Source organism: Parus major, unplaced genomic scaffold, assembly GCF_001522545.3.
Source record: "Parus major isolate Abel unplaced genomic scaffold, Parus_major1.1 Scaffold396, whole genome shotgun sequence".
Classification (NCBI taxonomy): Eukaryota; Metazoa; Chordata; class Aves; order Passeriformes; family Paridae; genus Parus; species Parus major.
In genome coordinates, this window is record NW_015379309.1 from 47,975 (window position 1) to 58,198 (window position 10,224).

Consider the following 10,224-nt stretch of genomic DNA (forward strand, 5'->3'; position numbering starts at 1 on the left):
GAGAGGAGAGGAGAGGAGAGGAGAGGAGAGGAGAGGAGAGGAGAGGTCAGCAGTGCCAGGTTCCTTTGGCACGGGCACCAGACTCAGGGCTCAGGAGCTGGATCAGGATCAAGCCAGGGTTAAACCAGAGCGCTCAGGGACCATCTGGGGATCAAGGCAGGGCCCAGAAGTGGATGCTCAGGGATTCAGTCAGGACCAAGGCTGGGATTTACCAGATCAGGACCAAGCTGGGAACCAGCCCAGGGTATTTGGTGACTGGACTGGGACCAAATCAGGGGCCTTGGGGCCAACCTGGCCACCGAACCAGGGCATTCAGGGAGCAGAGCAGGACCAAGCTGGGAACTGAGCCAGGGTGCTGGAGGACTGGATCGGGATCGAGCTGGGGATTAAGCCAGGATGATCAGGTACCTGCTCAGGACCAGCCAAAGACCAAGGCAGGGTGCTCAGGACTGGGTCAGGACCAAGGCAGAATACTCGGGGACTCGATTAGGATGAAGCCAGGGATGAAGACAGGATGATCAGGGGCTGTCCCGGGACCGAGCCCGTGTCAGGTGCCCAGGCTGGGCCGCACACCCGGCGCTGCATTCCCGGGAGGATTCTCGGGGCCAGGAGCTGCCAGGGGCTTCAGCCGGGGGGACCGGGGGCTCAGGGGGCCGGGGGCTGCCGGGGCCCGCCGTGTTCGTGGGGAGACAGGCAGAGGGAGCTGTGCGGGAGGAACCGGCAGCGAGGCAGCCCCGGCTCCGGCTGCAGGGGAGGAGGCGGCTGCCGGCGCTCGCCCTCCGCCTTCCTCCATCCCTGCATCCCTCCCTCGCCATGCCGAGCCCGCCCTGAGCCTCAGCCCCCCGGGCACCCGCCATCCCCAGGGTGCCCAGAACCGCCATCCTCCCAGGGCCCCGCCGGGGCCTTCAGCCTCGGCTTCCTCCCTCCCTCCTCCTCCTCCTCCTCCGCCTCCTCCTCCTCCCCCCACCCCGCAGCCACCACCCTCCCTCCCTCGCTCCTTCCCCGGGGCCTGGCATGGAGGTGCTGGCCGCAGGGAGCCGGGCGCTTCCCTCGGGCCGCATCCCTCCTTCCCCGCATCCCTGTGCCCGCATCCCCGGAGCTCCGCATCCCCCCGGGCCGGCGCAGCCCTGAGCCGCCCGCAGCCTCCTCCTTTGTGCGGCGGAGCGGCTCCGGCCCCCACCCGCACCCCCGGCTCGGGGGCGGCCCGCGGGCGAGCGGGAGCGATGCTGCCCTCGCCGGAGGAGCCCAGCGCGGGAGGACGGCGGCCAGAAGCAGGTATGGGGCCACGGGGGATGGGACGGAGCGGGGATGGTGGCCCGGGAGGCGGTGGCTTGTCCCCAGGATGCTCCTCACCCCGGCCCCCGGGAGCAGCGGGACGCAGCGGGGACAAAGCCGCTGCCAGGATGTGAGGACGGACCCGCCGCTCCCTGCCCCAGGGACTGCGGGGGGCGAAAAATCCATCCAGATTTTCGTGCCCACCTTCCCCGAGCCCCCCGTGCCTCATCCCCGGCCGTCCTCGCCCACCGCGGTGCTCCCAGCCCGGGGAAGGAAGGGAGCAGCGGCACGGGCAGCATCCTCCAGCCCGGCATCAACCTGCAGCCGCCTCCCTGCTCCATCCCCGCTTCCCTCTCCAGCCAGGCAGGGGAGCTGCCTGCTGGTGACATTTTTGGGGGGTGGGTGGGCAGGAAAAGCGTTAAACAATGCGAAGAAAGGCTCCATGATGGATGGCAGGTAGCGGCGCTGGAGCAGCCCGGGGATGCTGCAATCCCGGCGCTCGGGAGCGTTTCCCGGCTCCGGATGCCTGCGGCTTTTATCAGCGTGGCCGCCGTAGTAATGACTCCACCAATAATTCCCTCAAATCCCGCTCGTTGCCGTGGAGATGGGAGCGAGGAGAGGTTTTGCGGCCGGGGTAGGACCTGCCCAGGACAAGGAGCGGGCTCCGTGCGCTTCCCGATCCACCTGGGCAGGATCCTGCCTCGGATTTTGGCCGGGAAATTCGGGCTGAGGCTGCTCGGGTGCCCCGGAGACGGCGTGGGCAGGAATCCAGGCCTGAGGCACCACGGCAGATTCCCCATCCCTGCGCTGGAAAAGCGCTTTCTCATCCCCCCGGCCCAAGTTGCCGGACGCGCTTTGTGCTCGCCGGGGTTCGGGTTCGGGCCGGCCCCACCAGGGGTGGCCCAGGTGGGTTTGATGTGCCAGGGTGTGTTTGGGAACGGCCCCAAAACGCAGCCAAGCGGGTCACAAAACCTCCGACCTCATCTCGGTTTGATTTCTGGCGTGCATTTCTTGCCTTCGCTGATTTTTCCTTTAAAAAATGGTTTCCCAGCCTCGTGGCCTGGTTGTCCCTGTGAGGGGACGCTGAGCCACCGGGGATGCTGCCCTGGGGAGCAGCAGGGATGGATGGATGGAGGTTCCCTGGCGGTTCAGGGCTCAGCAGCTGCTGCTGATGGGATGCAGGAGGGCTCTGAGGGCTTTTAAGGTGGTGGGAAGAGCCGATTGTGGGATATTGCAGAGGGATGAGCAGGGGATGCTCCCATCCCTGGGTGCCCTCGGTGTTCTGGGGTAAAAACAAATTCATGTTTGAATGACAAATGAATGAAAAATGAATGAAAAATGAAAATCTTGTGCCCTGAGGTGTGTTTGTGCCTCCTGGGCTGGATTTTCACTGGCTTCTCCCATGTCACAAGGGTGGGGTTTCCCCCAGTGATGTCGTGGAGGATTTTGTGAGTGGGGGATGAGGCAGCTCCCACAGGGACCCTCACCCACCCAGGCAGGAGAGCCCACCGTGTCCCCTGCATCAGACACAGATGAGAACTCTTGGGAGTGAATCCCACTCCAGGCTTCAGGGGCTGATCCAGCAGGATTGGGTCAGCCTTGCTTGGAGCAGGTGGATCCCAGCAGCTGCTCCTGCTGTTGGACACGGGGATGATCCTGGGCCTTGGAGACCCCTGATGCTGCAGGGGCTCACGGGGTGGTGGCTGGGCAAGAGGGTCACCTCTGCCACCTCCTGTGACAAGCTCAGGGTGGATGGAGCGAGGTTCCTGTGGGTTGTCCACCTTCCTGGTGCCGGTGCTCCTCCCAGATGGTTGTGAACCTTCCCAGCCGTTCTGGATCTTCCCAAGGGTTGGTAGAACCACAGAACCATTCAGGCTGGAAAAGACCTCAAAGCTCATGGAGTCCAGGAGCTGTGGAACCTCCCAAGGGCTGTGGAAACTCCCAAGGGCTGTGGAGCTTCCCAAAAGTTGTCTGTCTTTACAAGGGTTGTGGAACTTCCCAGTGGTTCTGGAGCTTCCAGGGGTTCTGCGCATTCCTGGAGCTCTGCTCCTTCCCAGGGCTCTGCTCCTTCCCAGGGCTCTGCACCTTCCCAGGGTTCTGCACATTCCCGGGGCTCTGCACCTTCCCAGGGCTCTGCACATTCCAGGGTTCTGCACATTCCCGGGGTTCTGCACCTTCCCAGGGTTCTGCACATTCCCAGGGCTCTGCACATTCCCGGGGTTCTGCACATTCCCGGGGTTCTGCACATTCCCAGGGCTCTGCATCTTCCTGGGGCTCTGCACATTCCCAGGGTTCTGCTCCTTCCCAGGGTTCTGCACCTTCCTGGGGCTCTGCACCTTCCTGGGGCTCTGCACATTCCTGGGGCTCTGCACATTCCCGGGGCTCTGCACCTTCCCAGGGCTCTGCACATTCCCGGGGCTCTGTACATTCCTGGGGCTCTGCACCTTCCTCAGCACCACTGCCCTCCCAAGGGATGCACGTGGGTGGGGGGAACACGGGAGGGTGGGATGGAGGCACAGAGGGGAGCCAGAAGAACCAAGGAGGGATTTTTGGGGACCCCCAGCCCCGTATCACTGACCCCCATCTCTTCCAGCGCCCGGCACCGCTCGCTGCTGACAGCCCCCCAGGATTGCGGGACCCCCCGTTCCATCCCGGCCATGTCCCAGCGGAGCCGCCGCTCCTCAGCCGGGGGCTCCCCGGGGACCCCCGCGCGTCCCCGCGGCCTCCGCGCCGCGCCATGAGCGGGGTGCCGCGTGTCCCCTGAGCGGGGAGCAGAGCTGAGGGATGGCCTCGCTGGACCTGCCGTACCGCTGTCCGCGCTGCGGGGAGCACAAGCGCTTCCGCAGCCTGTCCTCGCTGCGCGCACACCTGGAGTACAACCACACCTACGAGACCCTCTACGTGCTCTCCAAGACCAACAGCATCTGCGATGCCGCCGTGTTCCCGCTGGCCGCCGACGGGGCCCTGCTGACCCCGGCCGCCCGCAGGGACTACTTTGAGAGCACCTCCTTCCAGGGCAAGGACCAGCGCTTCTCCTGCGACCTGGTCCCCGCCGAGGAGCTGGAGCCGGCCCCGTCCTCGTCGCCCTCGCCCCGTTATGTCCACGAGATCGAGATCCCTCTGAGCGAGATCTTCACCCGGGGCAAGGCCGTGGCGCCCGCGCCCACAGCGCCGGCCGCCATGGACGCGGCCTACGAGGAGGGCCTGGCCCGCCTGAAGATCCGCGCCTTCGAGAAGCTGGAGGTGGACAAGAGGCTGGAGAAGCTGACGGAGGAGGTGGAGCAGAAGATCGCCTCGCAGGTGGGCCGGCTCCAAGTGGAGCTGGACCGCAAGAGCTCGGAGCTGGAGAAGGCCAAGCAGGAGAGCCTGAGGTTGAGCCGGGAGAAGCAGGAGCTGGAGGACCGGGCGTCGGAGCTGTCCCGCCAGGTGGACGTCAGCGTGGAGATGCTGGCCTCCCTCAAGCAGGACCTGGTGCAGAAGGAGCAGGAGCTCACCCGGAAGCAACAGTGAGTCCTTTGTTCCTGTCCCCACCACGGGCTGGGAGGAAAGGGGTTCCTGGCAGTGAGTCCTGGAGAACCTGGGGCTGCCCCATTCCTGGGGGGGCTCAAGGCCAGGCTGGACTGCGTTTGGAGCAGTGGGGAACAGTGCAAGGTGTCCCTGCCCATGGAAGGGGTGGAGTGAGAGGAGCTTTGGGGTCTCTTCCACTCCAAACAGTTCCTGGGTCCAGAGGAGCCCAGAACCAGCACCAAGCACTCAGGGCTCAGGCACAGCCCCTTGGTGATGCCCATCAGCACCATCCCTTATCAGGCTCTGCATCTTCTCCCACCTGCTCAGTGTCCCTCACACCTGGGCCCCTCCACGGCTGGGTCACGGCAAGCCAGGCCTTGTGCAGAGCCACCAGTGCTCCCAGGCTGGGGATCACAGAGTCACAGCCTGCTTTGGCCTGAAGGAACCTCAGATCCCAGCTGGTTCCCACCCCTGGCATGGCCAGATTCCAGGATTTTCTCTCAGAGGGAGCGTGGGGCAGCCCAAGCGGTGCCACCTCCATTTGCTGTTAAGGCTGTGACGCTGCCGTCCTCATTTCCATCCCAATTTCCCCCCTCAGCACCCCCTGCCCACCCCAACCTGAGGTTCCCTCCAGGCCAGCCTGGCTCGTTCTGCCCTTTGGTGGTGTCCAAGCAAACCAGACCTGGCTCCTCAGGAGCTGGAGTGAATCTGGAGAGGCCCAGCGAGTGCGAGAGGAGCTGGTGGGGGACGGGCACGGCTGGGCTGGGCTGGGCTGGGCTGGGCTGGGCTTGGCTGGGCTGGGCTGGGAGCACTGCTGGTGTTCCTGAGGGAATTGCTGTTGTCCCCATCACCCTGTGCACATTGTGAGTGAGTGACTCTGGGATGGTGGCCTGGCTCTCCCGGGGTGGGGAGGGGACAGGCACGGCTGGGCTGGGCTGGGCGCACTGCTGGTGCTCCTGAGGGATTGCTGTGGTCCCCATCACCCTGTGCACATTGTGAGTGACTCTGGGATGGTGGCCTGGCTCTCCTGGGGTGGGGAGCTCCTGGCTCAGGAGCAGGGTCACCCTGCGGCTGGATAACAACACCCCCAGGTTTGGGGGTGTCTGTGGGACAGGCGAGGAGGGGTGGGGCTGCCTCAGGGGTGTTGTCCAGGGGAACCTTGGGGATATGGGGTGATGGAATTAAACACTCCAGTGTGGAAGGGCCTGGAGCAGGGCCTGGAGACAGACAGGGTAAACTGAGAGTCAAACATCTCTTGGTAGAACATGGACAATGTCACCACCTAAAACCCCGGGTTTATGCCAAAACCACCTTCCAGACCTCCCATTCCTCAGAGAAACTCTCCTGCCCCTCAACTGTCCCCATCAGCCCCCAAACTCCTCCACCCCAAGGGACAAAATCCCTTGTGGGGCTGCAGGGAGAGCAGGGGAAGCTCTGCTGTGACAGGAGCTTTTCTCCTGGATGTGAGGACACCACCAGAAATCATTTTAATCAGCAAAACCTCTCCTGGAAACATCTTGGGGACGTTTCCCAGCCCTGCCAGCTCCAGGGCACCATGGGGCCGGTGTCCTCCTGGGCCACCTCTGCCTCCTGGGCTCCGTTTCCTTTGCCAGGAGAGTTTTTCCAGCAGTCCATGGGAATGAGGGTGATAACCATCAGCATCACCTTACAGCTGCTGCCCAGCTCCACATTTGCCTTCCAGATCCCCTGGGGCCCCTTCCAGGAGCCTTCCCAGAGCATCCCCAGAGCTCCCAAGCTCGGCCTGCGAGCGGCAGGTTGGGGAGAAATTAATTGATAATTAATTGGTAATTAATTGGTAATTGATAGCCAGCAGTGGGAATTATCACCAAGAGCTGCCCCCTCCTTTTCCCTGGTGCTTCTGAGCAGATCATTGTGTCCAGGTGTCCAGGGTGGGCTGTGAGCCATCAGCTTTGGTGTCCAGGTGTGCACGGAGCTCGGGTGTGTGTGCTCGGGTGTGTGTGCTCAGCTGGGTGTGTCCAGGTGTGCGAGGGGTGCTGGTGAGCTCTGACACACCTGCAAAGCTGTGTCTGTGTGTCTGCAGGGGATCCTGGAGGCTGAGGGGAGGTGTGAGCAGGTGTGTGTGTGTTTGTGTCTGTGTGTGTGTCTGTGTGTGCACAACCAACAGTGCAGGTGTGAGCAGCTCTGTGTGTGTGTGTGTGTGCACTGTCTGTGTGTGTGACCACCCCGGGGTGTCTGTCCCGTGTCCCCGTGTCCTGTCCCAGCTCTCGGGGTGTCTGTCCCGTGTCCCTGTGTCCTGTCCCTGCTCCCGGTGTGTCTGTCCCGTGTCCCTGTGTCCTGTCCCTGCTCTCGGGGTGTCTGTCCCGTGTCCCCGTGTCCTGTCCCTGTTCCCGGTGTGTCTGTCCCATGTCCCCGTGTCCTGTCCCTGCTCTCGGGGTGTCTGTCCCGTGTCCCCGTGTCCTGTCCCTGTTCCCGGGTGGGGTCCGGGGCTGTTTGTGCCGGGTGGTTCCTCTCGGGTTCTGGAGCCTTTTGGGGGAACGGCCCTTCCGCAGGCTCAGAGCTGCCGAGCTCCTGCTAATTAATGTGTTAATGAGGGAACGGGGCCCTGCGATCCCCGGGCTGAGCAGGGACCGGGGCTGAACGGGTTTAAGGGTGGCACCGCCATCCTCCACCCTCACCCAGTCACTCCAACGTCATCCTCCAACCTGTGCTCGTCGTGCTCAGGACCCCGATTCCGGTCCTGGCGGTGATGGACGAGGCTCTGGGGATGTCACCCCACCCCTAACAGCAGGTGGTGACACCCCCTGCACGGTGGGGTCATCCCTGCACCCCTGTCCCGCCCGGGCTGGCTCAGAGCTGGATCGGGCTGAGCACGGAGCGATCCCGGGCTGCTCCAGGGGTGTCACTGCCGAGCTGGGGTGTCACCGCACAGCTGGGGTGTCACCGTGGTCCCTGTGCACAGCTGGGGTGTCACCGCACAGCTGGGGTGTCACCGTGGTCCCTGTGCACAGCTGGGGCGGCCCTGGGGTGTCACTGCCGAGCTGGGGTGTCACTGCCGAGCTGGGGTGGACCTGGGGTGTCACTGCACAGCTGGGGCGGCCCTGGGGTGTCACTGCCGAGCTGGGGTGTCACTGCAGAGCTGGGGTGTCACTGCCGAGCTGGGGCGGCCCTGGGGTGTCACCGCGGTCCCTGTGAGGAGCTGGGGTGGCTCTGGGGTGTCACCACACAGCTGGGGTGTCACTGCCGAGCTGGGGTGTAGCTGCACAGCTGGCGTGTCACCGCACAGCTGGGGTGGCCCTGTGGTGTCACTGCAGAGCTGGGGTGGCCCTGGGGTGTCACTGCGGTCCCTGTGCAGAGCTGGGGTGGCTCTGGGGTGTCCCTGCACAGCTGGGGTGGCCCTGGGGTGTCACCGTGGTCCCTGTGAGGAGCTGGGGTGGCCCTGGGGTGTCNCTGGGGTGTCCCTGCACAGCTGGGGTGGCCCTGGGGTGTCACCGTGGTCCCTGTGAGGAGCTGGGGTGGCCCTGGGGTGTCACCGCGGTCCCTGTGCCAGGGAGGTGCTGCAGATTGACCAGTTCCTGAAGGAGACCGCGGCCCGCGAGGCCAACGCCAAGGTGCGGCTGCAGCATTTCATCGAGGAGCTGCTGGACCGCGCCGACCGCGCCGAGAAACAGCTCCAGATCATCAGCAGCAGCTGCGGCACCACCCCGAACGGGAGCCTGGGCCGCTGCGGGACCCCGGCCGGCAGGGCCATCACCCGAGCGGTACCTCTGCGGCCACAGGCACGGCCTCGGGAACGCGCCCGGGGCTGCGGGAACGCGCCCGGGGCTGCGGGAACGCGCCCGGGGCTGCGGGAACGCGCCCGGGGCTGCGGGAACGCGCCCGGGGCTGCGGGAATGTGTCCGGGGCTGCGGGAACGCGCCCGGGGCCTCGGGAACGCGCCCGGGGCCGCGGGAACGCGCCCGGGGCTGCGGGAACGCGCCCGGGGCTGCGGGAACGCGCCCAGGGCTGCGGGAACGCGCCCAGCGCTGCGGGAACGCGCCCGGGGCTTCGGGAACCCACCCAGGGCTTCGGGAACCCACCCAGGGCTGCGGGAACGCGCTCAGGGCTTCGGGAACCCACCCAGGGCTGCGGGAACACGCTCAGGGCTGCGGGAACGCGCTCAGGGCTGCGGGAACGCGCTCAGGGCTTCGGGAACGCGCTCAGGGCTTCGGGAACGCACCCAGGGCTGCGGGAACGCACCCGGGGCTTTGGGAACGCGCTCGGGGCTTCGGGAACGCGCCCCTGGGTCTCCTCGGCCCGGGCCCGAGCGGGGCGGGGGAGGGACCCCACTGTTTCCCCTGGGAAATGGGTAATCCCGGGCGGGGGATCCCAAAGAGAAGCTGTTTCTCGTGGCTCGGTGTTGCCGCGGCGCCGGGCGGTGCTGGAGATGCTGCTCGGCATCCGCCGGGTGAGGGTGACCCCGAGAGGCAGCTGGCACCGCTGGCATCGCGGGGTCCCCTCCCTCGGCCGGGCCGTGCCACATCTTGTCCCCTGTCCCTGCAGAGAGAGCGGCACCCGGGGCCGGCGGTGGCCGTGGCCGGTCCCTACGGCAACCAGCGCTCCTCCTCCAGCACCGGGTGAGTGCCCGACCCCGCCACCCCCGGGGACCCTGGGGAGGGGACGCAGCCCCGGCGAGCCCTGAGCTCGGCCATCCCCGTCCGCAGAGCCTCCAGCCGGCCCAAGGCCGTGTCGCAGAGCTCGGGCTGCTACGACAGCGACAGCGCGGAGCCGTGTCCCACCGACGACACCGCCGACGGTCACCCGTACCCGGGCCGGGGCTCGGGGCTCCGCCGCCAGGCCATCCAGAACTGGCACCGCCGGCCCTACCGCAACAGCACCGAGGGCGAGGAGGGAGACGTGTCCGACGTGGGCTCCCGCACCACCGAGTCCGAGGCCGAGGGCTGGGAGCCGGAGGCGCCGGGATCCGCCGCGTCCCGAGCCGCCGGCAGCTGCCGCCTGACGGGTGAGAGAGCCCGGCCGGGGCGGGTGGGAGCCGAGGGACGGGGATGGGGCTCCCCTCACCCGCCGCTCTCCGCAGTGGCCACCGATGCCAGGCCCGAGGGGAGCAAGGTGTGCCGGCTGGAGCGGGGCAGCCCGGGCCACTCCAGCGAGGTCATCAGCCCCGAGATCCTCAAGATGCGGGCGGCTCTCTTCTGCATCTTCACCTACCTGGACACCAAGACCCTGCTGCGGGCGGCCGAGGTGTGCAAGGACTGGAAGTTCGTGGCTCGGCACCCGGCCGTGTGGACGCGGGTGCTGCTGGAGAACGCCAGGGTCTCCTCCAAGGTACGGGGCAGGGGGTGGTGAAGGGAGAAGCTGTGTGAGCATCTCCCCCGTGCTTGTGTCCTTCCGATCCTGGGGACACGGCTGGGCGCTCGCTGGAGCTGCTGGAGCTGAATGCTCCAGGACAGGAGCTCACACCTG

General features: G+C 66.2%; 1 protein-coding gene across 1 annotated transcript in view; it reads left to right on the plus strand.

Annotated features, from left to right (window-relative positions):
* Positions 1-714: 714 nt before the first annotated feature.
* FBXO41 (F-box protein 41) overlaps positions 715-10,224 on the plus strand; it is a 13,331-nt gene continuing 3,821 nt past the window's right edge. Inside the window, exons 1-6 of the mRNA XM_015616275.2 lie at positions 715-1,275; positions 3,869-4,781; positions 8,312-8,522; positions 9,304-9,377; positions 9,465-9,763; positions 9,839-10,086. Coding sequence (XP_015471761.1) covers positions 4,060-4,781; positions 8,312-8,522; positions 9,304-9,377; positions 9,465-9,763; positions 9,839-10,086 — 1,554 coding nt within the window. The 5' untranslated portion in view covers positions 715-1,275; positions 3,869-4,059. The remainder of the gene's footprint in view (positions 1,276-3,868; positions 4,782-8,311; positions 8,523-9,303; positions 9,378-9,464; positions 9,764-9,838; positions 10,087-10,224) is intronic.